Raw genomic sequence first — 27,393 nt, 5'->3', positions numbered from 1 at the left:
TAGACCCACAGAAAGAGGTCATCCTGTCCACAGCCCCCTGCCTTTGTGACCTGTGACAGCTTAAGCAGACCCTGAGCCTGGGAGGGCCTGGGAGCAGATAGAGAGGGCTTCCTGGCTGGCTCCTCACCAGGAGCCCACTTTCCAGTGGGCAAGGAGTCAGATATGGGATGACTGTGGGGCTGCAGGGGTCAGGACATGGGCTGGAGTGGAACCACAGCCCCTACATCTCTTCCATCTAGGAGCCACTGGGTACCCAGTGCTGGCAAGTCAGGCCTTCTTGGGCCTCAGTTTTCCTGCCTGTGGCACAGGAATGAACCACCTCCAGCCCCCCTCTGATTTCTCTGGGTGCCTTAAACTTGAGTGAAGTCACTAGTAGGGGCTGTGTTCACACCTTGTGTTGGCCTGATATTACCGAGATGTGGAAAGGACCAGAGGATCAGACTGGAACACAGAGATCAAGAGAGAGGCGTGGCAGGGCAAGGAGAGGACTACTGAACCACACAGACATGCCTGGCAGCCTGAGTGGGCCCGCGTACCCGGCAGGCAGACCCAGGGGTGCTGAGGGGAGGGCACGGCCTAAGGCATCTGAACACTGGCACACTTGGATCTGCCTCTGTCGCCTCCTACCCCGGACTAGGGGTCTGGGACAAAGTCCTGGACCAGTGTAGGGCTTGGTAAAAAATAATTAATTTTTCTTTTCAAGTGGAAGCTCTGACTCAGGCCTTTTCCTGTCCCCAGCAGCACTACCCTTGCTTAGGCCTGAGCCACAGAAGCTGCCCAGGGACTATCCATGGCCTCCCCGTGGCCAACTTGAGCCTGCTCTGCAGCTTCAGGCCCGACTTGGAAGGCCCATGGGCTCCAGGTGAGTGGCGGCCAGGGGACCCTGGGGGCCTGAGCACAGCTGGGAGGAGCAACTCTTTGGTTTCCCCGGGGGTGAGCATGTAAGCACCTGGGCTGTGCTATGGGGCAGACAAGACATGCCCACATGGAGACACGTCTGTGGACCTGGTTATGACAGCAGGGGCTTGTAACCATGAGGCCAGCAGGGACAGAAAGCCCATGCCTCTAGCTCCTTGGGAGGCTTGGGAGTCCTCCCTGACTGGAACAGAGCCTGCCGGCCCCAGGTGCCCCCATCGTCCTCCCTTCACCTTCCTGAGAGGCAAGAAAGCCAGGCAGCCATGCTTCTGCTGCGAGGGGAGGGGGCTGCCCAGCCAGCTGCCATGGGAGCCTCCAGCAACTCAGCCGGGTGTCGGGGGGTGTTTATGAGCAGCCGAAATGGCTGTAAAAGTGGCACCTCGCTTCACTTATGGCCTGGCCATCCCCTCCCCTACTGGCCTCCTGCCTCAAAAAGCTTCCAGAGGGGCCTGCAAGCCGAGAGAGGTCTGAGGTTGAGGTCTGGGTGGAGGCACAGCCTCGGGTCAGAGTTCGGCCAGGGGCAAGAAATCAGATTAGGATAAGAATTCAGCCCTAGGTTGGGGTTCATCATGGAAACAGAGCTGAGTCTGGGATCAGGGCTAAGCATGGGATGCAGACTTATTTTGGGGCTAGTGCTGGGATGAAGCATTGGGGGAATATAAAGACTCAGAAATAGATGTGAGCCATTAGTCCCAGAGAACCCCTGGGTCAGCAAGGGGTTTTCTAAGAGAGGGAGGCCAGGCTGCATTGCTCAGAGAGCTGAGCCTCTGCCTTTCCTGTTGGTGTCTAATGCCCACCCTGGCCCCAGGGTCTGTGTACCCTGGCCAAAGCCCTACTCACAGTGGGATGACTGCAGCAGAGGCCTATCAGCCTGGGGCTGCCACACCAGCAGGGGTGGGGCCAGAGTCCAGCCCTTAGTGCAGTTCTGACCACCTTGATCCAGCGACCATCCTGACTCTTCCTCATAGGTCCCAACCTGGGGATCAGAGACAGGGACTCACGCCTACTCCCCACCCCAAGCCAGGCCTTTTCAAATTCCATTGAAACTGACCTGACACTAACCAGAAACTGACTCTGGGCCCCTGGGGCCTGCTTGTCAAAAAGGGCAGGCTGATTCTGCCAGGTGCTTAGGTGTTACCAGTTAATGTGTGACACTGATACCCTCACCCTCATGGTGGCACTTTAACCAGAGGCCTGAGGGTGAGGGAGAGGATCTGTGGCCCCACCCACTGCTGTGGAATGTCCAGCAGGGGACTCTGGGGTGAGGCACGTGAATTATGGCAAGGGGAATGCCCTTAAAAGGCCCAGAGCCCATCAGATTCCTCTCTGCAGCCCTCTCCACAGCCCACCCTGGTCCTGCCACGTACAAATATTGTTTCCAAATCTCAAGTTTTCCCTGGTGTCAGATCTGAAAAGAACTCCTCCCCATCAGCCCCTAGTTTTACCTCTCAGTCCTTCCAATCTCTTCATTAATGTTCTTTTCTCATCACCAAAAGGGAAAGCAGGGTGGGAGGTCAGCAGCCATAGAAACATAAAACTTAGAGACATCTAGAAACAGAGGCATAGGCCAGGCGCAGTGGCTCATGCCTGTAATCCCAGCACTTTGGGAGGCCAAGGCAGGAGAACTGCTTGAGCCCAGGAGTTGGAGACCAGCCTGGGCAACAAAGTGAGACATCGTCTCTACAAAAAAAATTTTTTAATTACCTAGGTGTGGTGGCTCATGCCTGTGGTCTCAGCTACACGGGAGGCTGAGGTGGGAGGATTGCTTGAGCCCAGGAGGTCGAAGCTGCTTTGGGCCGTGATTGTGCCAATGCACTCCAGCCTGGGCAACAGAGCAAGACCCTGTCTGGGAAAAAAAAAAAAAAAAAAAGGCTAGGTGTGGTGGCTCATGCCTGTTATCCCAACACTTTGGGAGGCTGAGGCAGGTGGATCACTTGAGGCCAAGAGTTTGAAACCAGCCTGGCCAACATGGAGAAACCCCATCTCTACTAAAAATGCAAAAATTAGCCGGGCGTGGTGGTGCACACCTGTAATCCCAGCTACTCAGGAGGCTGAGACCAGAAAATTGCTTGAACCCTGGAGGCAAAGGTTGCAGTGAGCCGAGATCGTGCCACTGCACTCCAGCCTAGGCGACAGCCCTGTCTCAAAAAAAAAGAAAAGAAACGGAGGCATAATAAAGCTGAGACCATTAAAATCTAACTGAAGAACCACAAGTATTCTTTAGGTCCCCATTCTGGCACCTGGGCCTCTGTCCCAAGGAGCCCACATACCATAGGAGGCAGCCCTGAAATCACAACCTCCTCCCCAGTAATGGAGGATGTGGGCACACAGGAGAGAGGGGAATGTCCTTTACACCAAGCAGAGGAGTGTGATCCTAGCAGAGGAAACAGCAAGGGCAAAGGCAGGAGAGTGGATGTGTGGAGAAGGCCAGGAGTCTAGCAGACAGTTCCTGTTGGGGAGAGTCATTTTTGGAGGAAACTCTCAAATAGCACAGCCCTTGAACACCAGGACAAGAAACGAGGGCAGTGGGCACAGAGAAGGGATGCAGCCATAGAAATGTGTGGGGAGGGCCGGGTCCAGTGGCTCACATCTGTAATCCCAGCACTTTGGGAGGCTGAGGCAGGTGGATCGCTTGAGATCAGGGGTTTGTGACCAGCCTGGCCAACATGGCAAAACCCTGTCTCTACCAAGAAATACAAAAATTAGCCAGGTTGGTGGTGCGTGCCTGTAGTCCCAGCTACTTGGGAGGCTGAGGTGAGAGAATCACTTGATCCTGGAAAGCGGAATGGAAGTTGAAGTGAGCAGAGATCATGCCACTGCACTCCAGCTTGGGTGACAAAGTGAGACCCTGTCTTGAAGACGAAGAACAAGAAGAAAAAGAAGAAGAGGAGGAGGAGGAGGAGGAAGGAGGAGAAGAAATGCACGGGGAAAGTACCTAGCTAGGGGTACAGTCTGGAAGCTGGATGGGCTTGAGCCAGAAGAAGGGTGGCAACATCTGGATCCTAAACCTCAGGGCTTGGGCTTGGCAGATTCACACTGAGGGTTGGAGGCAGGTCTGCAGGCTCTGAGGAGCTCAATGTCCACAGGCTGAGTCTGGAGAGCCCCTGGAGCCCATGGGCCAGGACACCCACCCTAGTGGATACTAAACAGGAAAGTTAACATTGCCTTTGAATCAGCTGGCCAAACTCTCCATTTTGCAGATGAGGAAACGAGATCCAGACAGCCGAAGAGTGGTAGTGTCCGAGACACACGACTGGTGAGCAGGCAAGCACAGGCTGCTGCTTAGCCCAGACGATATTTCCCAGGGCCTCAAGCATTGGCTTCCTCCGCCATCCTTAAAGCCCTCCACTCCAGGCATCCCCGGCCCCTCCTTCCACCTCAGTTTCCCCACCAGGTACCCTGAGGGGGTATGTTTGGGGTCAAAGGGTCCCTCCTCTTAGAGCTCCAGGGTGCCCTCCCCAGCTAAGCACAGAAACCCCGCCTCGTTCAGCCCCAGCCCCCGAGGACTTCTCCCTGCCTTCCCCTAAGTAGAGGGTCCCAGGCAGATCCGAGCCCGCCGAGTTTTGGGAATAGGGGTGGAGACAGGGGAGGGAGGTGAAGCCTGAGAGTGGGTGTCCGGATTGAGCCCCAGGTCTGGCAGCCTCGAGCCGCCGGGGTTGGGGCCGGGCGAGCTGGAGAGGCCCGGCCAGCAGCCGAATGGGTCGAGACTCGGAGACTCGGAAACCTCGACCCGAGGAGCCGCTGAGCAGGGAGGGAGCTGGATGTGTGGCTGCAGACCTTGGCAGGGGTCGGGGCCGGCCTACGGCCGAGCAGAACGGCCGGTCTGGGATGGGACTGAGGCGAGGGTGGGGTGGGGCTGGACGTGGGGGAGGGCGGCGGCGGCGGCCGAGCCCGGGTCCGGGCTGGCAGCCGAGTGGCCTCCCCAGGGACCCCGACCCAGCCCGAACGAGAGCCCAGCGGACTGACAGCTCCGCGGCCGGGGGCGCGCGGGGTACCGGGCGGCCTCCCTAGGGGATTCGCCCATGAAGAAAGAGGGCTTGCCTCTCGGCTGAGGGTCCCTATGCGCCAGCGGGGGCCGGATAATCAGAAAAAAAGAAGAAAAAGAAAAGCCCGTGCTTTCCAGAAGAGAATATAGCGGCGGCGGCGTTCCGGTTCCCTGCTCGGGTCTCGATGTCACCGCTGCCCCCGCCCCGTTCCCCAGCACTCACATCCCGCCGCCATACGACCCCGGGCCTCGGCCTCTAGCGCAATGTCCCGGGGCGGGGGGCGGCGGGCTCCTCTTGGCCTCTCCACACTCCCGCGTCGGCGGCGGCGGCGGACGGGGTGGGGGCGGGAGAGGGGCGGGAGAGGCCCGGGAGGGCTCGGGGGAGGGAAGAGGCGCCCGGCCGGGGGGAGGGGAGAGGCAGACGCCGAGGCGAGGGACGCGCGCGGCGGGCGGTGGCTCCGAGCGGCGGCCGGGCGGGGGGCGCTGGAGGCCAGGCCGGCCGGGGGGGGATCCTGAGAGCTCCATGAAGTCCCCCCGGGGCCGCGGACGGGGCGCTAGCTTGGGGAGGCTGTCGGGGGGGGCCCGACATCCATGGCAAGGCGGGGGCCGCGGCGGCACGCTCGGAGTAAGTCGGGGCTGGGGACCCGCGCCGAGGGGAAGTGGCGGGAGTCGGGGAGGAGCGACTTCGGGCCTGGCCGGGGCATCCAGGCTGCTCTGTCTCGGTGTCAGTCGGCGGCGCCTCCTCGGAACCCAGGGGAGCCGCCAGCCCCGCGCCGCTCGGCTCGGTGGCTTTTTTGGAAACTTGCAAATGTTTTCGTAGAGAGAGAAGTGGGAGGGAGGGAGCGAGGGAGTGACCGAAACGGAGCTTGGGGCCGCTGGAAGAACTGAGGCCAAGGCCGGGGGAGCTAGAGACGGACTGACAGACAGGCAGACAGACAGAGCGTCGGGGCCGCTGGCGCGCCCGAGCCGCACGGGCGCAAGCGGGGCTCGGGCCGAGGATGGGGAAGGGGTGCGGGAGGCGGCTGCCAAGGGGCTGGGTCTTGGGAGGCCAAGCGGCCGGGGGCTGGCGGCCGGAACACCCAAGGGTTCAGTGTGGCTGCAAAGTTGGGATCGCGTCCCCTAGCTGCACGCCCCGCGCGGCTCAGAACTCGCCCCCTGCCCGGCCAGGACTCGCTACGGGCGAAAGCCGCGGAGCTAAAAATAACAGTCCTGTGCGCCCCCCGCAGACCGCGACCCCGACCCCTCCCCCCACTGGGCGTGGGGCGAAGCCACAGCTCCCACTTCCCCAAAAGAAAAAAAAAAAGAAAGAAAAGGCGGCGCGGGAGGGGGGCGGGGGGCGGGCCGGGGGCGGGGGGCCCGGCCATATGGATGTGATTTCTCCGCTCGGAGGCAGACGGGCCGCTCCGCAGCGATCGGCGCCCGCCCGCCGCCCGCCGGGCCTCCGGCTCTCCCTCCCTTCCTCCCGTCCCTCCCTCCCTCCTTTACGCTGCTCGCTCGCTCGATCGCCCTCAGCACATGGGCCCCGCGCCGGGCCCCGGGTCCTCGGGCCGCCCGGACGCCGGGGTCCCCTAGGCCGGGGCGTGGGCAGGGCGGCCAGCCTGACACAGCTCTGCACCCCCTACCACCACCAGGGCCGGTGGCGGCGGCTGCCCCGAGGGACGCGGCCCTAGGCGGTGGCGATGGGGGCCGCCCGGATCGCACCCGGCCTGGCGCTCCTGCTCTGCTGCCCAGTGCTCAGCTCCGCTTACGCGCTGGTGAGTCCCCCGCCGCCTATACTCCGGGACGGGATGCGGGCTTACCCTGGGGTCCCCGGGATAGGTCTAGGGCACGCAGTCTTGAGTTCCCCCTGCAGTTCGAACGTTGGGTGAGAGTCCCCTCTGATCCAGGATCCTGGGTGTCTGCTGTCTCTGGGATGTCTGAACTTCGGGTTCCAGCTGCCTGAAGCCTCCCTATTTCTGAAGCCTCGTTTGGAGTCCCAGATCTGGAAATCTGTGGTTGAGGTTTCCCCATCCTCTGCCTCTGTGAGCACCATGGCTGTTTCTCCCTGGAAGATGACAGTGTGACCCAGCAGAAGTCTGGGCTTTGGCCCTGCTAGTACTCTCACAGACTTTGCTTTAAAGACCTCTGTTTTCTGCAAGTTTTGTTGCAATCCCGGACATAGAGAATGTAGGTTTGAGGTCAGAATCATCCAGGCAGGGGGTAGGATTTAGGGGCCCCCTCCAGCCCTCACACACACACATACACACACACTCGTGCATATGTCTGGCTTCAACCAGGGTAGAAGCTGTTTGCCGTAGGAGGTGTGGTGTGGCATGGAGGAGGGATGGAGGTCCCTGAAGGAGACTGACCTCACAGTGCACCCCTGTAGGAGAAGCACAGCATATCCTGTCAGGAAGTGAGGAGACCCCTGGGAAGACTGTCGCTCCCTGAGAGTGGAGACCTAAAGGCAGAATGGTAGGGAAGGGTAGAGGGAGAGGAGAGACAGAGACAAAGCAGGGTGGGGAGGAGAGATCCCAGGAGCTGGAGGGATGAACAGACCAAGAACAGCAAAGAAAAATAGGGAGAGACAGCTGGAGGCAGAGAGCTGGAGATACAGAGTGGGCAGCACCTCCGCCTCCTGGGCCAGGGTCTAGAGGCCACTTTCTGGGAAGGGGGCTGTCCCAGCCCCTCAGTCCTATCCCATAGCAGCCCCTTCCCAAAGGACCAGCCCCAGCCCGTTCCTGAGGAGGCTGTCTGCCTGCGTGCCTAACTTCAAAGCTCCTTCTCCCAGCTCCCCAGTGGGGGCAGCTGCCTGCTGGGGAGCAGGGTAGGCAGGCAGCCTCCTCCTCCTGACCAGCAGCAGCTCCCTACACAGCACAGAGCTCCAGGCGGGAGGCAGGAGCCTAGGATTCCTCCGCCTCCATGACGCCTGTGTAAGCCTGGGCTGTCCTTCTCCATGCCTCAGTTGTCCATCTCTAAAAGAGGACCTGGAAGAAACATCTGCCTGAGAATCACATCATCAGAGGCTCTCCCTTCCTCCGTGGTCCTCAGCACTTCCCACTTACCTGTGCCTACGCCCCCACAATTCTGGCCCCAGCAAAGGCTTCCCACCAAAGACAGCCCCATACAAGGCCTTGTGGATGGGGAAACTGAGGTTCAGAGGCGGTCAACACCCTCTGCAGAGACACTCCAAACACTGACGAATGCCAGGGGATAAAGCCGCCCCCCACCTCCCCGGGAGTTCGGTGTGTGCACACATATGTGTGCATGTGACGGTGTGAGGGGTAGACAGGGTGATGAGTGTGGGTGTCCTGAGAGTAAGTCTGTATGTCACAACAGGGCTCTGTGGGACTCTAGGCATGGTGTTTATCTGGGTCTATGTGATTGTGAGTGTCTGAGTCCCTGCGTGAGTTCATGTGTCTGGAGCTGTGGGTGCGTGACTCGGAGGCGCACAGTTGTGTTTGTGTGTGCCTTTGTGAGCGCCTGTGCACCAGGCCTATTGTTTTCTTATGTGTATTTCATAAATGCTTCTGTAGGGCTTTCTACTTGCCATTGTTCTAAGCACTTCACATATATTAGCTAGTTTAATCTTCCCAGCCACCCTCAGAAGAAGGTTATTGTCCCCATTTTTAACTGGCCCGAATCACACAACCACAGTGACCGTTATTTATCTCATGCCAACCCAGAGCCAAGCCCTGTGCCTCTTTGGGCGAATGGATGAAATGAGAAAACAATTTGTGACAGTTTCTATCTCAGAATCTGGGGACAGTCGCTGTTCTGTACATGTTGGTTTCTTCCTGTCTTTAAAAGCAAGCCACATGGCTGAGCTGCCCCTGTGTGGGGGGAGTATGGGTACCCAGAGCCCCACTGCTCTCCAGAGGAGCTGAGGTATATGCAGAGAATCTTCCTGGCTTCGCCCTGGCCCATGTCTGAGGGTAAAGGGAGAGATGCCAGTGCTGGGTCTGCCTAGGACCTTGTTGGGGCATGTGAGTTCACTGGACACTCCCTGGCTTCAGGGCTGGAAGACTGGGACTGAAGGACAGCGGCAGCCTACTCACCCATCCAATATCCTACGGGCCCCCTGGACTCATCTGGGGCCAGCAAGAAGCTGGGAGCCTGCCAGCTCCCTCTCCTGAGCCCAAGTGCTGCTCCCCCGCCCCTTTAGAGCTGCACCTATGCCCTTCAACCTTATCTCACAGCCAGTCACCAAACCTGTATGCTACCTGCCCAGCTGGTCCCAGGACCAGGCTCACATCTCCAGTGACCTCACATTTGGGGTCCAAAGAGCATCCCATGGGAAGGACACTGGTGGCCAGACGCAGCTGGTCCATCTTCTGCCATACAGGAAAGAGTTACCTAGGAACCTGGGGGTCTTGCAGCGGGTGGGGGTTGGAGGAAGAAATGGACCCACAGATTGTGAGTAGGAGGCAAAGGGGTGCTCTTGTCCTTGGGGTGCCTTCTCCTAAGGACACCCCCAGCATGTACACAGGTAGGGGAGAAACTGCAATGAGAGAAGCGGGAGCTCAGCGTGGGGCAGGCCTTGCTTGTGGAGACATGACCGCTGAGTAGACTCACAAGAGACTGTGGTGAGGACACACAGCTGGGAGTGTGTAGGACCTTTTCTAGCCTGCTCCGGGGGCAGCGCAGCCATGTTGCTTGCTTTTAAAGACAGAAAGAAACCAACATGTACAGAACACTGGCTGTCCCTAGATTCTGAGATATAAACTGTCACAAATTGTTTTCTCATTTCATCCATTCGCCCAGCCATTTTTGTTTGTTTTTGAGACTGAGTCTTGCACTGTGTCCCAGGCTGGAGTGCAGTGGCACAATCTCGGTTCACTGCAATCTCCGTCTCCTGGGTTCAAGCGATTCTCCTGCCTCAGCCTCCCGAGTAGCTGGGACTACAGGCATGCGCCACCACGTCCAGCTAATTTTTTTGCGTTTTTAGTAGAGACAGGGTTTCACTGTGTTGGCCAGGATGGTCTCAATCTCCTGACCTTGTGATACGCCCGCCTAAGCCTCCCAAAGTGCTGGGATTATAGGCATGAGCCACCGCACCCTCACCCAGCCATTTTTATGGGAAAGGGCCCTAAGAGTCACACAGTGAGTCGGTGGCACAGCAGGATTTGAACCCAGGTCTTTAGACCTTTGCACTGAATTCCTTCCTGAAAGCAGCATGAGATTTGCTGCTGGCAGGAGATAGTCATGTCTCACTCTGGGTTTTCTCTCTTTCTTTTTGTTTCTTTTTTAAAAATTAAATCCTGGCTGGGTGCAGTGGCTCACGCCTGTAATCCCAACACTTTGGGAGGCTGAGGCAGGCAGATCACCTGAGGTCAGGAGTTTGAGACCAGCCTGGCCAACATGATGAAACTCCGTCTCTACTAAAAATACAAAAATTAGCCAGGCCCAGTGGTGTTTGCCTGTAATCCCAGCTTCTCGGAAGACTGAGGCAGGAGAATCGCTTGAACACAGGAGGGAGAGTTTGCCATGAGCTGAGATCATGCCGCTGCACTCCAGCCTGGGTGACAGAGTGAGACTCCTCTGTAAGAAAAAAAAATTAAATCCTTCTGTTATTTTCTTATTTTTAACTTCATAACTGATATATGAATATGTTCTTATAAAAGAGTCAAGCAAGTCTGTAATCCCAGCCACTTGAGAGGCTGAGGAGGGAGAATCGCTTGAGCCCAGAAGTTCAAAGCTGCAATGAACTATGATGATGCCACTTCACTCCAGCCTGGGCAACAGAGTCAGCCCCTGTCTCTGAAAAAAAAAAGAGTCGATCAATAAAAATTAAATGGCAGCCCTCCTTGATCACTCCTAAGCCTCATTCCCTTCCAGGGAAAACAATTTATAGCAGTTTGAGTAGAGGAGCATTCTCCTTCCTCTTGTGTGTTTCTGAATGGTACCTCTTTGTGGACGTATCAAGGAGATAGTTGAGTTTTGTCTTTTTCTATTTGCTTGGTTGATTGTTTTTAAATAAATGGCATCGATTTCTAGATAGGGCTCTGCCACATATATATTTTGACTTAAAGGTGTGTCTTAGAGATCTTCATGTCAGTAAATATGAATCTATCTTTTTAAATGCTACATAGTATTCCAAAACCTGGGACTCATTAAGTGGTCCATAGGAATGTACGTTTAGATCGTTTCTGCACAATTTGCATGTGTGTCTGTGTGCGTGATTACAGATGGTGTCAGGGAAGCTCCTTGAAATGCCTTCTGGCGACCCTATGTGACTGTTTCCTAGTAGGATATTTCTAGATTTTGTCATTGCTGGGTCTGAGATACACATTTTTTATTTTAATAGCATGACCAAATTGCCCTCTAAAAAGCTTGTGCTGGTTTTTTTTTTTTTTTTTTTTTGAGATGGAGTTTCGCTCTTGTTACCCAGGCTGGAGCTGGAGTGCAATGGTGCGATCTCGGCTCACCGCAACCTCCGCCTCCTGGGTTCAGGCAATTCTCCTGCCTCAGCCTCCTGAGTAGCTGGGATTACAGGCACGCGCCACCATGCCCAGCTAATTTTTTGTATTTTTAGTATAGACGGGGTTTCACCATGTTGACCAGGATGGTCTTGATCTCTTGACCTCGTGATCCACCCGCCTCGGCCTCCCAAAGTGCTGGGATTACAGGCATGAGCCACCGCGCCCGGCCAGCTTATGCTGTTTTATACTTATACAACACCAAGACTGATCAGGAGGGCCTCTCTCCCATGCCCACCATCTCACAGGATGTTACGAGGATTCTTTGTGTTTCACCTTTGTGCGGATAGGTGAAAAATGGTGTGTCTTGTTATTTTAATTTGCTGATTACCAATGACTTTTGGGCTTTACAGTGGTTTATGATCCATCTTCTAAGAGAGCTTGCTCTGAGCCATTAACCATACTTCTGGGGTTATTTGTCTTTTTCATATTGATTTGTTGAAGCTTTTTATGTCACCTGACTTTAAACATGTTCCCCCCAGCTCTTGAAATGGCCCATGGACAGAGCAGTAGGAGGGGGGCCAAGCCCTCCCAGGAACTTGGGTTTTCTTCGGAATGTTTTAATGAGGCATCAAGTAGCCTCCCCCAGATTCCTGTTGTAGGCCTTCTGGGGACACTCCCGGGTCCAGCCACCACATCAGGAAGGCAGCTATTTCAGAAGGAGAGTCCTCAGGAAAAAGAAAAGGTGGGGCGAGGGTTTTGCAGCCCTCTGAAATTGTCTGCAAAATAGTGACTGGAAGAAGGGCACAAACGTTTGCTCAGGTTTGCAGAAACATCAGAGACCTTCAAACCTTTAAATGCCCCAACTCTGGGGCCAGTCTTGTGCCCCAGGTGAGACCTAGTGGGATATCATTCTGTTGAGCAGGCGATGGCTAGATTAGGCCATACCGTTGATCTGGGCCTTGATTCCTCATCCCAGGTAGGGGCTGCTTGTGAAGATCCACCAGGTCCTAGCAGCCAACTCCGCTATCCCAGGCTCCATCCCACTGTCTGCCCCAAGGCAGCCACGCTGGCTGGCCAGGATGAGAGGCGTCGCAGTGCCTCTTCCCCCCAGGCCCTCCCAGCCCCAAACACAGGCAGCCTGTTCAGGAAGGCCTGGCGAGGGGGAGGAAAAGGCAGCACTTGTCAGCGGTGGCCGGGCAGGACGAGGAGCCTGCTCAGGCCAGCCGGACAGACAGAGGGCAGCAGGGGTGGGGGAGCAGTCCCAGCCAGCTGGCACGGGAGGCATCCAGGGGTGCCAGCATGGGTCCCAGTAGTAGAACCTGGAGGAGGGCTGAAGGAAGGCCAGGAGGTCATGAAGGGGTCTCCTGTTAGCCAGGGTTTTCTCCTTCTGGCTGTGCTGGAGGCATCAACTGCCTCATTCCCAACACCAGGGCCCAGCTGTCCTCTATCCAGTGACAGTCGAGGACAAGCTGCCATCACCAGCACCAGCACCACTGTCACCTTTATGTCTACCCACCTCCCCTCCTGAATCCGTTTTGGGGAGGCTGCTTTAGAGGGTCTGCAAGCGGATACTTGCTTAACGCAGCAGATAAAATCCAGGACTCTGTGGAAAGGTGATGTTCTGGCTGGTGCTGGGGTGTCCATGTGGTGGACACTTCCTCTTTTCTTTCCCTTCTTCCAGGGTTGCTGCTTCAGTGTCAAGTGGATCTTAGCTCCATCCCTTGCCCTCCTTTTTCTAACTGTGACTCTTGGCCTCAGTGACCCTGTCTGTAAAATGGGGATGTGGTAGAAGGTGCAGGAGGCATGGGTAAAGCTCCTTGTTGACCATGGAGAGGATGTGCTACAGTGGGGGGAATTGAAGCCAAGCGCTGTGATGGCTGGGCCGGGGAGGCAAGTCAGCCCTAATCAGGACCAAAGGAGGAGTGCCCACCTGGTGCAGGGCTGGATGGCTCATATCAGTGGTGGGTATGGACTAAGTGACCCCTGGCCATAGCCCAGCTCCAGTCCATTAGTCCTCAGCCCTGAGACCCAAGATTTGCAGATCTGCTGGATCTAAGAGGATGCAGGTCTGAGTCCTCTGCACCCTGGAGCTGGGCCAAGAAGACAGGAGCTCATCAAGGGGGTGGAAGTTGGAGGGCCGGGTGAAGGGAGTAGCAGACAGGGGGCGTGCCAGGCTGAGATGAGTTACAGCTGTCAGCATCTTCCCCTTCATCCCCAGGAGATAAGGCCTCCTCAGCCAGGGCAGAGGCAGAGGACAGGGTCCATTTTCCACCTAAGCTCAAACATGCGGGCTCTGGCAGTAACCTTGAATCCTAATGTAAGTCCAGGGTGGATCCAGAAATGCAAGGAGTCATTGGGATGCCCTTCCATCCCAAAAGTTTGCCCGGTACACCTTATCTGGCAGATCCTCCTGTAGTCGTGCCCCCAGTCCTCCCTGGGGTCCCACCTCCCATCTGGCCCTCACTGTCACCACATAGACTCAGTCCTATCGACCCAGACAATCTCCCCCTGCCACCTTGGATCCCTGGCCTGGGGCACCCATGTCACCAGGCAGCAGGGGGTACATGGCAGGGGTGTGATTTGCTGCTGCTGCTGCTGCTCACAGTGTCAACAAAAGCAACCAGCTTTTCCTGAGCTTCACCGTGCAAGCTTGTTGTGCAGTACTTCATTTAATCTTCACTACAGCCCTTTTTTTTGAGACAGAGTGTCACTCTTGTTGCCCAGGTTGGAGTGCAATGATATGATCTCAGCTCACCAAAACCTCTGCCCCCTGGGTTCAAACGGTTCTCTTGCCTCAGCCTCCCGAGTCACTGGGATTACAGGCATGTACCACGACACACACTAATTTTGTATTTTTTAGTAGAGACAGGGTTTCTCCATGTTGATCAGGCTGGTCTCAAACTCCCAACCTCAGGTGATCCGCCCGCCTTGGCCTCCCAAAGTGCTGGAATTATAGGCATGAGCCACTGCACCTGGCCAACAACAGCCCTATGATTACCCTGATTTTACAGAAAAACTGAGGCACATGAGTTAAGCAACTTTCTCAGACATGAAGCCAGTCAAGTGTAGAGGTGGGATTCACGCTCTGGGGCTGGTGGCAGAATCTCCTTGGAGAAGAGGGTACAGCTGGAAGGAAGAGTGAACAGGAGTGAAGGCATTCCAGGCACAGAGCTGTGTGCTAAGGTTTGGAGAGGGGAGTGCACTTGGTGTGGGGTTGTCCTCCTTTCCTTAGGAAAGTGCTCCCTTAACTCTGACCTGAGTTATTCTTGTTGCAATGGCTGTAGGCTAACAGAGAAACAGATCCTAAAGTTCAGGGAGGCCAGAGGTGGGGCCACCACCCCTGTGGATGAATGTGGGAGCCATGCGCGCCGGAAGCACATACCTTTCCCTCTCCTGAACATCCCAACTCCAGAAAAAGAAGGGTGCCTCCTCCTGGCCGTGAGAAGGTGAAACCAACAGCAGTATATAGAGGCTGAGCCAATTTCTTGAGCCAGTGAGGGGAGTGTTGATCAGTTTTTGGTGGTCAGTCTGCAAAACGGCCAGTCAGTTTTCAACCCATGACTGCCTGCCTGTAGTCTAGGCCATCAGGGGTGCCCCCCAGTCCCATCAGTAGGCTAGTCTGTCTGTTGGGAGGCCCGGTCAGCAAGTCTCTAGGGATGGGTGGCAGCCTCTGTCAGTCACTCCAGAGTTCTCCATCGACTGGAGAAAATATGGCAAAATAGGTTTGTCGTTAGAGAAGTGGAGATGGCAGGAGAAGAAGGGTAGTGGGGAGGAGGGGTAGACAACAAGATGGCAAAGGTGGTGTAGACAGTAGTTACTGGGCAGGTGGCAGATTGGTGATGGTGCTAATGTTGCCTTGGTGATGCTGGAGGTGGTGGCAGTGGTGCTGGTGCTGCACCAGTTGTGATGGTGCAGATGGTGGTGATGGTGGTTATGCTGATGGTTACAGTAGTGCTCATGGTGGTCACGGTGATGCCAGTGGTGGTAGTGCTGGTACTGGGAGGGACCCGTATGCTGGTGTTGGTGTTAACGATGGTAACGATGGTTACTGATGGAGGTACTACTAGCAGCGATGGAAATGGTAGTGAATGGATGCTGTAAGTGGAGTGGGGCAGGGATCAGCCCTCAGCAGCATGGATCCCCCATGTCAGAGGCAAAGGGAGAGCTTCAGGTTAGTTGGAGGCCCCTGGATCCTGGCAAGTCCAAGTTGTGCTCCCTTAAGCCCCATCATTCTATGTCTACCTCTGCCCCAGCCGGCTCAGCCATAGCTGTGGAGGGAAAGAGACTAGGATAGAGGAGCTGGGGCCAGCTGCCAGCACGTGGGGATCTGTTCCAGCCCTTCCTGGGGTCCAGCTGATATCTCAGGGTCCACCTCAGCCCCCAGAGGCAACAGAACCACTGGCCACCCACAGATGCACAGGCTAAGGAGCTGCCGCCTCACTCAGACGTGCACACGCTGCCCTATGCCCAAAAATACCTGTGCATGTGCATTCTCACAAACACGTCCATCTGGTGTCCCACACTGACATGCCGGACAGTCCCCGCGTGAGAACGCGCACAGACGGGCACACACGAGTGCACGCGCCGGCCACACTCGCGCACGCGCAGGGACGCGCATGCGGCTCCGCTAAGTGGAACCAGCAGAACCCGAGGCCGGCCGAGCCAATTGGAGACTCCTTGGTCCTGGAAGCCCTCGCTGCTGCCGCCAAGAGACGCGGTCAATTAACTTCTCCCTGCAGCCAGGCTCCCTGACCCGGCCCGCCCACCCCGTCCCTGGCCGCCTCCTTCCTTCCCCGCCCCCTCCGAGTCCTCCCGCCCTGCACAGCCACGCTTGGACTGCCGAGTCCCAGCCCCGCCATGGCGCGTGTGAAGGATGCAGCTCTGCCCCGTGCAGCTGAGGAGACGTAGCCTTTTGGGGGACCAGTGGAGGAGGTCATCTCAGGATACAGGCCTAGGGGTCTGAGGAAACACGGCCCTGAATTAAGGGGGATGGGGCTGAGGGCTTCACAGCCCAGCCCTGGGGAGGTTTCAGAGGCCGCCTTAACCCCTGAGGGTCACACTTATGGGAGTGGCTGGGCCGGGCACACCAAGCTGTTCCCCGGGGTGGGATGCTGTCTTCACCCTGGCTCCTTTCCTCCCAAGTCAGAGGTTTACACCCCTCAGCAGCCACCTGCTCAGAGTGAGTCTCCACCCACATGATGTTTCATGTCCTTTCCTATAATGAGGCCAGTGAGTCCCGGTGGGTGGCAGCCAGGGCCCATGGTGTGCAGATTGGAGGGAAGGGAAAGGACATTCCAGGCAGAGAACAGCAGGAGTGAGGGCCTGAGTGTCATCAGAACTCAGAGTCCGCTTGAATGGAGGGAGCTCCCAGATCAGCAGTGGAGAGGGACTCCCACCCACAGCCAGCACCAGAGTGCCCAGCCCAACCCAGGCCATGGGCCAGCAGTTCCTCCACCCTCTCCCTCTCGGGATTGTAATGGGGGGAGGCACTGAGGCACTCACCGTTCACTGGGGAAAGCACTGACTGGGGACCTGGTCCAACATGGAAATTGGTGACTCCCAAGGCCCCCCTAGGGGTGCCAGGACTTGAAGGAATCCAGGCTGGATTGTCTCCCCAGAGTTCAGGACTCCTTATCCAACCCCTGCCCCCGACTCATGTCCCCAGCAGGCAGCCAGGATCCTGTGTGGATCCATCCTGGGACATTCCATTCCAGTCCCATGAACCCCTGGGGAAAGGACTGGGCAGAGAGTATCAGTGACTGCGGCCTACAGGGTTGCTGGCAGGCGGGCAGGAGACAGCTCCCTCCTTTTGCCTTTGGATCAGGCAGGCCCCACCCCTCAGAGCCACAGCTTCCCATCTGTAAGGTGGGAGCTCCATAGAGCAGATTTCTCACATGCGGGGGAAATCCCACCTTCCCTCTAGAGTCAGGGCCTTTTGAAAGAGGGTAATCACTCCGGGAAATTGGGATGGCTCTGGGACCTGCTGCACTGGAAAGTCCTGCCTGTGGTCTGACCTTCGGCTTGGCAGGTGGATGCAGATGACGTCATGACTAAAGAGGAACAGATCTTCCTGCTGCACCGAGCTCAGGCCCAGTGCGAGAAACGGCTCAAGGAAGTCCTGCAGAGGCCAGGTGGGGGTCAAAGGTGGGGGTCTGGGGATGAGGCCAGGTGAGGGAGGGGCCAGTTTAGAGTGGGACCCAGGATGCAGAGCCAGGTGAAGGCTCTCCGTGGGAGTGGACTCAGGTAAAGGGGACCAGGCTGAAGTGAGGACCGAAGTGGGTGGGTGGTGCAGGAGTGGAGTCAGCAGGCTTGGGTGTCTTTGGCTTGTCCTAAGTCTTTTCTTTTTCTTTTTCTTTTTCTTTTTTTTTTTTTTTTTGAGATGGAGTCTCACAGTGTCACCCCGGGCTGGAGTGCAATGGTGCGATCTCGGCTCACTGCAACCTCCGCCTCCCGGGTTCAAGCAATTCTCCTGCCTCAGCCTCCTGAGTAGCTTCGATTACAGGCACCCATCACATGCCTAGCTAATTTTTTTTTTTTTTTTTTTTTTGTATTTTCAGTAGAGATGAGGTTTCACTATGTTGGCCAGGCTGGTCTCGAACTCCTGACGTCGTGATCCCCCCACCTTGGCCTCCCAAAGTGCTGGGATTACAGGTGTGAGCACCTCACCCAGCCTGGCTTGTCCTAAATCTTAAGCTCAGGTCCCTGTGTTGTCTACCACTAGCACTCAGACTGACGGCTGTCAGATTAATCTCATCAACCCAAGAGGCCCAGACTCCAACTGACTGATGGAGTGGGCAGCTTCCTCCCCTGACAAGCCCTTAGGGCTCTGCAGGGGTCAAGTCTGGTGCACGCCCAGAACACAAGCACACAATGACACACACACTCTGTGGCACATGGGTTTTGCTCACACTCACAGAGACTCACATGGTCTCTGCAGTCACAGCCCCACCCATGCTGGCCCCAACAGTGGCTCCTAGTTGCATCGAGATCTGGGGGTCAGGTGGGCCCCCTCACTCGGGTCCTGAAACCAGCCCCTCTTCTTAGTTGTGGAAGCCTGGAGGGTGCCTGTCTTTGCCCCTCCCCATCCACCATGGAGCCTCTCTCTTCCTACTTTACCCCATCTTGCTGCCCACATCCCCACACTGATGGCTGAGGGTGGAGGCAGGAAAATAAGCACAGTCATTCTCGTCCCAGTCCAGGCTGCCTGGATTCAGCTTCCCATCATTGCCACAGACCTGACATGGGAGGGGCAGGGGGCCCTAGCTTGGGCTGTGGCTGACGGAATACAAGTCAGAAATGAGGAAGACTTTGTGACTAGGAAGAAAGACCTCTCCAGCCTGGGCAACATAGTGAGACCCCATCTCTACAAAAAAATTTAAAAATTAGCCAGATGTGGTGGTGCACACCTGTAGTCCCAGCTACAGGTGAGGCTGAGGTGGGAGGATCGCTTGAGCACAGCAGTTCGAGGCTGCAGCGATTCATGATCACATCGCTGCACTCCAGGCAGGGCCGCTGTGGAAGCTGTGAACCACATATTCAAGGTCCAGGGAAGGGGATGGGGTGGACTTCTCTGTCCACTCTTTTTTTTTTCCTTTTTTAATTTTTGATTTTTTTTTTTTTTTTAAAGACGGGTTTTCACCATATTGGTCAGGCTGGTCTCGAACTTCTGACCTCAGGTGATCCGCCTGCCTCAGCCTCCCAAAGTGCTAGGATTACAGGCGTGAGCCACCGCGCCCGGCCTCTGTCCACTCTTGACTGTACCACCTTGCTCTTGTCTTCTCACCACCAGCTTCTTTACCTGCACAGCACTCAGGCCAGACTTCATTTTCGCTGTGTGATCTGCCCACTGACACCTCCACCCCCTCTGTCTGCTTTCACCATGCGCCCCCTGGTGGGGCCTTCACTGCTGCGTGGCCTTGGCCTCCACTCCTGAGTCCTGGGTGGGAGGATCCACCTCTGCCGTCTTACCCACGTTTAGTGCCCACCCCACTAGCTGACCCTGCACTCCCATAGTGTTCACTCCCATTCCAACCCTGGGGGGCAATCTCCACATCCTCTTATTACTTTACCTGGCAGGCACTTTACATTTTGTTAAATGCCTCCTCACCCATCGTCTCAGATCTCCCAACAGCCTGGATGTCAGCAGGGCAGGAGACAACCCCCCATTGTACAAAGGGGGAGTCTGAGTGCCCCGGGTCTCCTGTTGTAGCACAGCTGACAGCCATCATTCCTATCCTGGTTTCTCCAGCCGACATAATGGAATCAGACAAGGGATGGACATCTTCATCCACATCAGGGAAGCCCAGGAAAGATAAGGCATCTGGGAAGCTCTACCCCGAATCTGAGGAGGACAAGGAGGCACCCACTGGCAGCAGGCACCGAGGTATGTCTCTATTTCCATGCATCCAGCTGGCATGGCCTTGGACCTGCGCACCCCACTGCACTGTCCCCGTCATGTGAGCTCATGCTTCTTGGCTCTCGTAGAAAGTAAAAGACTACAGCCCCATCCCCAGGCAAGGGGCTGGGAGAAGAAAGAGTCTGGTGGGAAGGAAGGGGAGTGGATGGCTCAGGCCTCAAAGAGAGATGAACAGAGAACTCACCCAGAACCACACCAAGAGTGGACCCAGGGCTACAGCCCCACCCATGGAGAGAAAGAGAGATGACGGAGAACCCTGGGGGACAGAGAGGCAGGGAGAGACAGAAAGGGAGGGAGAAACAGTCACAGAGACAGAGGGGACCAGGAGGCACACCCTGAAGTCTGGGGCTCAGTGTGTCCGAGGAGACACATGGGGACACATAGTTGGGAGGGCCACAGAAATAGAGCAGGAGAGGAGGGCAGTGGCAAAGGGTGGGGCCAGAGGCAGTGGGACAAGGAGGGAAGGCGATGAGGAGAGGCAGACACAGAGCCCAGGCTTTGGCCACAGGGCCGGTTTGAACCGGTTGGGTGGGCAGCAGATTCCAGATGGGCCACATCTGGGAGGCTGTGGTCACCCTGTGGCTCCCTGGGGACCAGAGGGAATTGTGGGCCTGGCTGGGTGGGGCTGGGAATATGGCGCCCAGGACAGAGAGCCTTTCACCAAGCCAGGGTGGGTCCAGCCATCAAGGCAGCCTTCCAGGGTGGCTGGAGAGTCCTGTGGTTGGAGCCCTACAGAGGGGGAGAAGGGGACTGCAAGCCGGGAGTGGAATGTGGAAGATCCAGAGGCTGGGGACCCTCCAAGCTCACTTAGCCTCCTTGCAGTGAGGCTGGGGATCCAAAGTGGGTTGTCACCCTGCTTTGAATGCCACTATGAGCACTTAGATTTGGGGAATCATATCTCCCCCCAGCAGTGGCCATGGGAGACTCACAGCAGGTACTCAGGGCGGGCACTGGGTGGTGGTAGAAGCATGGGCCAATGTGGTTAATCCCAACTTCCCAATAAGGAAATGGAAGTAGAAAGACTGGGACACCTGTGTGAGGTCAGCAGCTCTTTGGAGTCCAGCTGGCACTAGAAACCAGGCCTCCTGCCTCCTGTCCATGGTCCCAGGGGAGGGGCACACAGGGAGCCTCCCAGCTGAGGGAGTGTTAGTCTGGGTACTTGCCCTTCTTCAGGGACACCAGGAAGGTGCTCCGAGAGCAGCTGAAGAGGGCAGGGCCCTGTGCTGTATGACCTCAGCAAGTCGCCTACCCCTCTTGGCCTCTGTCAGCCTATCTGGAAAATGGGCCAGTGCCAGCACCTGCATCGCACAGTCCGTGGTAAATTCTATGAGGCCAGATGGATGCAGGGCACAGAAATATGTTTTCTCCAGAATGCTCCAAAGTCTCAATTTTCCTGTCCTGGGGCACACCTGTTCCTGCAGGAACCAACAACAGCAGATGTGTTCATCCCTCTGGGTCACTAACCATGACCCTGACACTCCCTCGGTATCCCCTACCCTGTCTGTCTCTGGGACCAGGGCGCCCCTGTCTGCCTGAATGGGACCATATCCTGTGCTGGCCGCTGGGGGCACCAGGTGAGGTGGTGGCTGTGCCCTGTCCCGACTACATTTATGACTTCAATCACAAAGGTGAGGCCTGCGGGAGGGATGGGGATCACAGGGAGCCGAGACGTGGAGCTCAGGGCTTCAGTGGCTCCAGACCTCCCTACCGGCCCTGACCTCCCATGGACCTGCAGGCCATGCCTACCGACGCTGTGACCGAAATGGCAGCTGGGAGCTGGTGCCTGGGCACAACAGGACGTGGGCCAACTACAGCGAGTGTGTCAAATTTCTCACCAATGAGACTCGTGAACGGGTGAGAGCCTTTCTCCTCCCCAACCTGACCTGGATAAATTCACTCCCATCCCACGGGCGACCCCTGACCCAGCCCTGACCTAACCTCCGTCCCTCCGGCAACCTTACCCTGGCCTCTTACTCTTACCCTGATGCTCGCCTTGGCTCCGGGGGATCTGACTGTGTCTCCCCCCGCACAGGAGGTGTTTGACCGCTTGGGCATGATCTACACCGTGGGCTACTCCGTGTCCCTGGCGTCCCTCACCGTAGCTGTGCTCATCCTGGCCTACTTTAGGTGGGCGGGGCGAGGGCGGGGCGAGAGGCGGTGGGGCGTGGTCGGGGGGGCCGAGGTCTGATGCGACCCCCTCCCTGCACCCGTCACCCCTGGCGGGCGTCCCTACCTACTGCGCACAGCCCAGCTTCCTGCCCACCTGCCGCGCGTGCCCGTGCCCCCACCCACGGTGATGTCGCGCGCCCCGCAGGCGGCTGCACTGCACGCGCAACTACATCCACATGCACCTGTTCCTGTCCTTCATGCTGCGCGCCGTGAGCATCTTCGTCAAGGACGCGGTGCTCTACTCTGGCGCCACGCTCGATGAGGCTGAGCGCCTCACCGAGGAGGAGCTGCGCGCCATCGCCCAGGCGCCCCCGCCGCCCGCCGCCGCCGCTGCCGGCTACGTGAGTGCCCGTCCGCCCGCCTGCTCCCGGTGCCGCCGCTGGCCTCGTGGGGCCCCGCCCCTGCCCTCCAGCCTGGCCCTCGCCCTGCCAGTCTCCTGCCGGCGCCACTAGCTTCAGCCACTCAAACCTGTCTCACGGGGTCCCTCACGACCCTCAGCTCTGCCGCCAGCCCTGCTGCCAAGGGCTCTGAGTCTCCAGACGCCCCGCGCTGCCATCAAGGCTCCTGCCTCAACCTAGTCTCCCCAGCCACTCCACCTCTTCACCTTGCCTCCTGCCCCTGAAACCTCACCCCGCTGAGAGAACTCCCCCAGCAGAGCCTGCCCCCTCCTGGCCTGCTGGGCCAGCACCACTTGTCCCCTCCCACCGCCCCAGCCCCCAGCCCAGCCCGGACTTCTGGAGGCAGGCCCTGCCCTCTGGCTAACACCAGCTGGTCTCCTAGGCGGGCTGCAGGGTGGCTGTGACCTTCTTCCTTTACTTCCTGGCCACCAACTACTACTGGCTTCTGGTGGAGGGGCTGTACCTGCACAGCCTCATCTTCATGGCCTTCTTCTCGGAGAAGAAGTATCTGCGGGGCTTCACGGTCTTCGGCTGGGGTACGCGGGCGCAGCAGGCAGCGAGGCACCGCAGGGGTGGACCGTGGGTGGCAGGGAGAGGGCAGTCCCTGGGGGGAGGCACCACACAGCACATCCCACCCCAGGTGGAACAGCAGGAGAGAGGCCTGCCGCCCTTCTGTGACTCTGACCCTCTTCCAGGCTCAGGGAACAGGGCTTGCCAGTGGTCAGGTTCACCTGGGGTCAGATTCACCTGAAGTTGAGGCTCAGCCCAGGAGAGGGGGAGGAGGGACCATCAGGCCAAGATTCAGCTCAGGATCAGAGTAGGATACTGGGTCAGAGGTCAGTCTGGGGCTGGAATTGGGATCTGGGACCCTTCCTCTACCCTGAGCCTCATGAACTAGGCCAGCATCTATTACCCCACCAGTCACCTTGATGGGATGAGGTGGGGGGCTGCCCACACCATTGCCAGCCTTAGCAGGCCTGTGGGGACCATGACCCAGAGCCGTGGGCCCGGCCCCTCAGCATCATGTGGGCTTCACAGACCCTCTGCAGAATGGGTTGCTGGAGCCGAGCACTCCTCCCAGCCCCCCACTGGCTCTGGGATCCAGTTACCGATAATTGTCCATTATTGTTGGCAGCTGCAGAGCTTGGCTGGGCTCCGGGGCAACTGGCCAGACTGCAGAGGGGTGGGCCGGGTGGCTGGAGCCCTCTCCGCACTTAGCACCCAGAGGCCCACAGGTCCACAGCCACTGCCTCCCTGCCCCTTGGCATACATCCTGACCCTGACCTCACCATGACAAGCCCCAGAGTTGGGGAGACCTGGGTCCAGTCCCAGAAACTAATGCAGGCTCTGGGGCTAGGAGGTGTCTGAGTGGGCTGGAGACATGCAGATTGGGAATGCATAGAACCTGGGGGCACAGGAATGTCACAGCTCTTCTTTCTACCATAAAGCCAGGTCATGCCCTGTCCTGCCAAGGGTGCACCAGGCCTAGAATCAAGTTGGTGGTGTGTGGTGGGGAGGACCTGGGGCTCCCTTCCCAGAGGCACAGCTCACTCAGAGATACCATGTGCCCCTTGAGTTGGCGGAGGCCAGGACACACTGACTTCCCCGTGGCCTCTGCTTGGGACAAAACCTCTCACCCCATCCAGTCTCATCCATGAGGGCTAGGACCTTTCAAACCAGGTTGTGGGGGCGCTGTGCTGGGGCAAAAAGAATGCAGATAATCGGCCCCCTCCCCATGGGAGCTGCAAGTCCAAAGCAGCACCCGTTGCAGGGGAGTGGACAGCGCATGGGTCAGTTAGTGATACCTTATTACTACATTACACCATGTACCCACCTGTGTGCATATGACACGGAGCCAAGATGGGGACAGAGGCTGAGCTGGGTTTTGAGGGCTGGAGCCCCAGGGAGAGGCTGATAGGGCAGCACACTTCAGAGTGTGGCTCTGTCCCCAAGTGGCCCAGGTGCCCAGGGTGAGGGGGTCAGGGCAATGGTGGGGTAAGCTGGGCATCATAAAGGATGAGGGAGGGTGACCTTGTGGACAGCAGCCACAGCCCCGCACACTGTCCCCCTCTGTGCCCGCAGGTCTGCCCGCTGTCTTCGTGGCTGTGTGGGTCAGTGTCAGAGCTACCCTGGCCAACACCGGGTAGGTCCAGGTGGAGAAGGAGCCCAGGCAAGAAGCCCCCTGGGTCCCTTTTCTTCCAGGAAGCATGTGAGAGGGCCTCCTGTACCCTGGCCTCAAATGGCCCAGCCTCAGGAGTTCTCAGTCCAGCCTCCAGCCAGAGCCTCCCTCAGGGTCACAGGAGGCTAATTCCAAAGAGGCCTGTGAGGGCGGCCTCAGGCCTGGCCACACCCAAGCCCCTGCCCTGTGTCCTCAACAGCTAATGTCAGACCAGATCAACTCTGGGCTCTGTGGGCAGGCTCAGGATGGGAACGGGCAGAATGGGAGCTAACGCCTCAACCTCCCGCAGGTGCTGGGACTTGAGCTCCGGGAACAAAAAGTGGATCATCCAGGTGCCTATCCTTGCCTCCATTGTGGTGAGTGGGGTAGGGGGAAGGTTGCTGGCCACAGGGGTGGGTGGGATGTGGCCTGGGCCCCAGGGACCAGCCCCTGACAGTGACCTAGGAGGCTTCCCTGGACCCCAGTGTCAGAGCCACAGAGGCCAGAGGACCAGCCGATCCACACTCCAGCCCAGAAAGGAAAACCAAGGGCCCAGAGATGCAGTGACAGAGTAGAGCCTGTGGCCACGGCCACCAGGCCTTGCCTGCGCCCCCTCCCACTCCCTGCTAGGGTGCAGCCTCCAGATGCAGCCCCCTCACTCCCACAGCTCAACTTCATCCTCTTCATCAATATTGTCCGGGTGCTCGCCACCAAGCTGCGGGAGACCAATGCCGGCCGGTGTGACACGCGGCAGCAGTACCGGTGAGCCCACCCTGCCTGCCATGCCCTGGCTCCTCAGGGGTCACTGAGTCCCAGTACCACATACCCAAGGAAGGACAGGCCTGGGGCAAGGGAACGAGCCTGGGGCAAGGGAAGGACCCAGCGTCTGACTCCCTGGCTGTCCCCACTCACCTGGCCAGCCCCAGGCCCTGGCCTGCCCAGCAGTGATGGGAGGCCCTAGGGGTACCCAAAGCCAGCCTGTCTCCCGCTTGGTACCAGGCCCTGCACTAGAGTCTGCGAGGGTGGGATGAACTTGAACATCTCCTCAAAGAGTTGGTTGTGGGGAGTCTGAGGAGCAGGAGCAGGTAGAGGGTGGGTGGCCCAGGAAGGTCGCAACTCAGCTGAAAACCTGAGGAGTGGGCCATGGGATAGTGAGGTACAGCCGTGGAGGGGAGTGCATGCCAGCTGAGGGCTCGGCAGGTGCGAAGGGCCCGGGGCCTGGGGGACTGTCATTTGAGATCCACTCTGGGACACCGCTGAGGACCAAGGGGCCCTATTAGCACTTGGCTGGGAGAACAGCCAGCAGGTGAACTGGGCTGTCCTCCCATGATGACCGGAGTCCTGGGCTCCTTTGTGCTTCCGGAGCCTGGGGCTGGCAGGGTGGGGGGTGGCACGGTGCTTGTTGAAGGGGAGGGGGCTTGGCCCTGACCCACCTGCCCCACCGGCCCAGGAAGCTGCTCAAATCCACGCTGGTGCTCATGCCCCTCTTCGGCGTCCACTATATCGTCTTCATGGCCACGCCATACACCGAGGTCTCAGGGACGCTCTGGCAAGTCCAGATGCACTATGAGATGCTCTTCAACTCCTTCCAGGTGCGCAGTGCCGGCCTGGGCCTGGCTGAGGGTGGGAGGGGCGCTGGGGACAGGCCCTGATTCCAGCCACCTCTCTTGACAGGGATTTTTTGTCGCCATCATATACTGTTTCTGCAACGGCGAGGTAAGCAGGAGACAGTGTTGGCACAGGGTAGGGTGGGGCAGATGTCCCAGAGGCCTCCTCAAGGCCTGTCCCTCCATTCTTCCACCCTGCCATTTCTTCCTTCCTCCAAGAACACCCCTGAGGACATGCTGAAAGCAGAGAAGTCTTCCCAGATGGTGCAGGCTCAGGATGTGCTAGGATTTGGGGACTTTTCAGTCACTGGCATAGCCGTGTCTTCCCAGCCCCATGATTGAAATCTCTGTGACCCAGATTGGAGGACTCAGCCACCTTTGGGGCAATTTGAGTCTTGTAGATTCTGGATGTGTCAGTTGCCTGCAGCCAAGCACCCTGTTCTGAGGATGGGATTTCACTTGGCCTTAGAGTTTCCCAGGAGTCCCCTATTCCCGTTTTCATTCTGTGCTGGGTGTTCAGGGGCACAGACGGGCCATCGCTGGGGTTGGGAAGCACACCTGACTGCTGCGCCCCTACCACCCCAAGGTACAAGCTGAGATCAAGAAATCTTGGAGCCGCTGGACACTGGCACTGGACTTCAAGCGCAAGGCACGCAGCGGGAGCAGCAGCTATAGCTACGGCCCCATGGTGTCCCACACAAGTGTGACCAACGTCGGCCCCCGTGTGGGACTTGGCCTGCCCCTCAGCCCCCGCCTGCTGCCCGCTGCCACCACCAATGGCCACGCTCAGCTGCCTGGCCATGCCAAGCCAGGGGCCCCAGCCCTGGAGGCCCTCGAGACCACACCACCTGCCGTGGCTGCTCCCAAGGACGATGGGTTCCTCAACGGATCCTGCTCAGGCCTGGATGAAGACGCCTCTGGGCCTGAGCGGCCACCCGCCCTGCTGCAGGAAGAGTGGGAGACAGTCATGTGACCAGGTCTGGGGGTGGGGCCTGCTGCCATGGTGGATGGACAGATGGACCAAAAGATGGGTGGTTGATGGTTGCCCACTCGGGGCTGGGGCTGAGAGAAAAAACAGAAAAAAAAAGAAAAAGGAAAAGGAAGCGGTGTGTGGCTTCCTGTGGCCCAAACTAGGGACTCACTCCAAGGGGGGTGGGGCTGGGAGCCAGGGGAAGCTGAGGGGGCAGGGAGAGGGCCATGAGTCATGGAGGAATCCTCAGGTCTCACTTCAGGAGGGGGAGGGCTCTGGGGCCTGTGGTATCATCCAGCAGAAAGGGCCCAGAGAGGCTGAAATCTGCAAGGGAAACACAGCAGCCAAGTGGACCCATGTGGGAATATCCGGCC

General features: G+C 57.9%; 1 protein-coding gene across 1 annotated transcript; it reads left to right on the top strand.

The window, feature by feature from the left end:
- Nucleotides 1-681: 681 nt before the first annotated feature.
- On the top strand, nucleotides 682-27,152 carry PTH1R (parathyroid hormone 1 receptor). The gene is made up of 16 exons (XM_012438518.3): nucleotides 682-862; nucleotides 4,116-4,171; nucleotides 6,532-6,654; nucleotides 17,330-17,432; nucleotides 19,550-19,684; nucleotides 21,235-21,345; nucleotides 21,453-21,571; nucleotides 21,750-21,844; nucleotides 22,032-22,227; nucleotides 22,667-22,820; nucleotides 24,367-24,427; nucleotides 24,753-24,819; nucleotides 25,110-25,204; nucleotides 25,893-26,034; nucleotides 26,117-26,158; nucleotides 26,636-27,152. The coding sequence occupies exons 3-16, from the start codon at nucleotides 6,580-6,582 to the stop codon at nucleotides 27,020-27,022; spliced, it is 1,782 nt and encodes a 593-aa protein (XP_012293941.1). The 5' UTR covers nucleotides 682-862; nucleotides 4,116-4,171; nucleotides 6,532-6,579; the 3' UTR covers nucleotides 27,023-27,152.
- Nucleotides 27,153-27,393: the final 241 nt, after the last annotated feature.

Source organism: Aotus nancymaae, unplaced genomic scaffold, assembly GCF_030222135.1.
Source record: "Aotus nancymaae isolate 86718 unplaced genomic scaffold, 86718_ANA_hifiasm-v0.15.2.pri h1tg000067l, whole genome shotgun sequence".
Taxonomy (NCBI): domain Eukaryota; kingdom Metazoa; phylum Chordata; class Mammalia; order Primates; family Aotidae; genus Aotus; species Aotus nancymaae.
The sequence above is the reverse complement of the archived record's forward strand: the minus strand, read 5'-3'. Positions and strand labels throughout refer to the sequence as shown.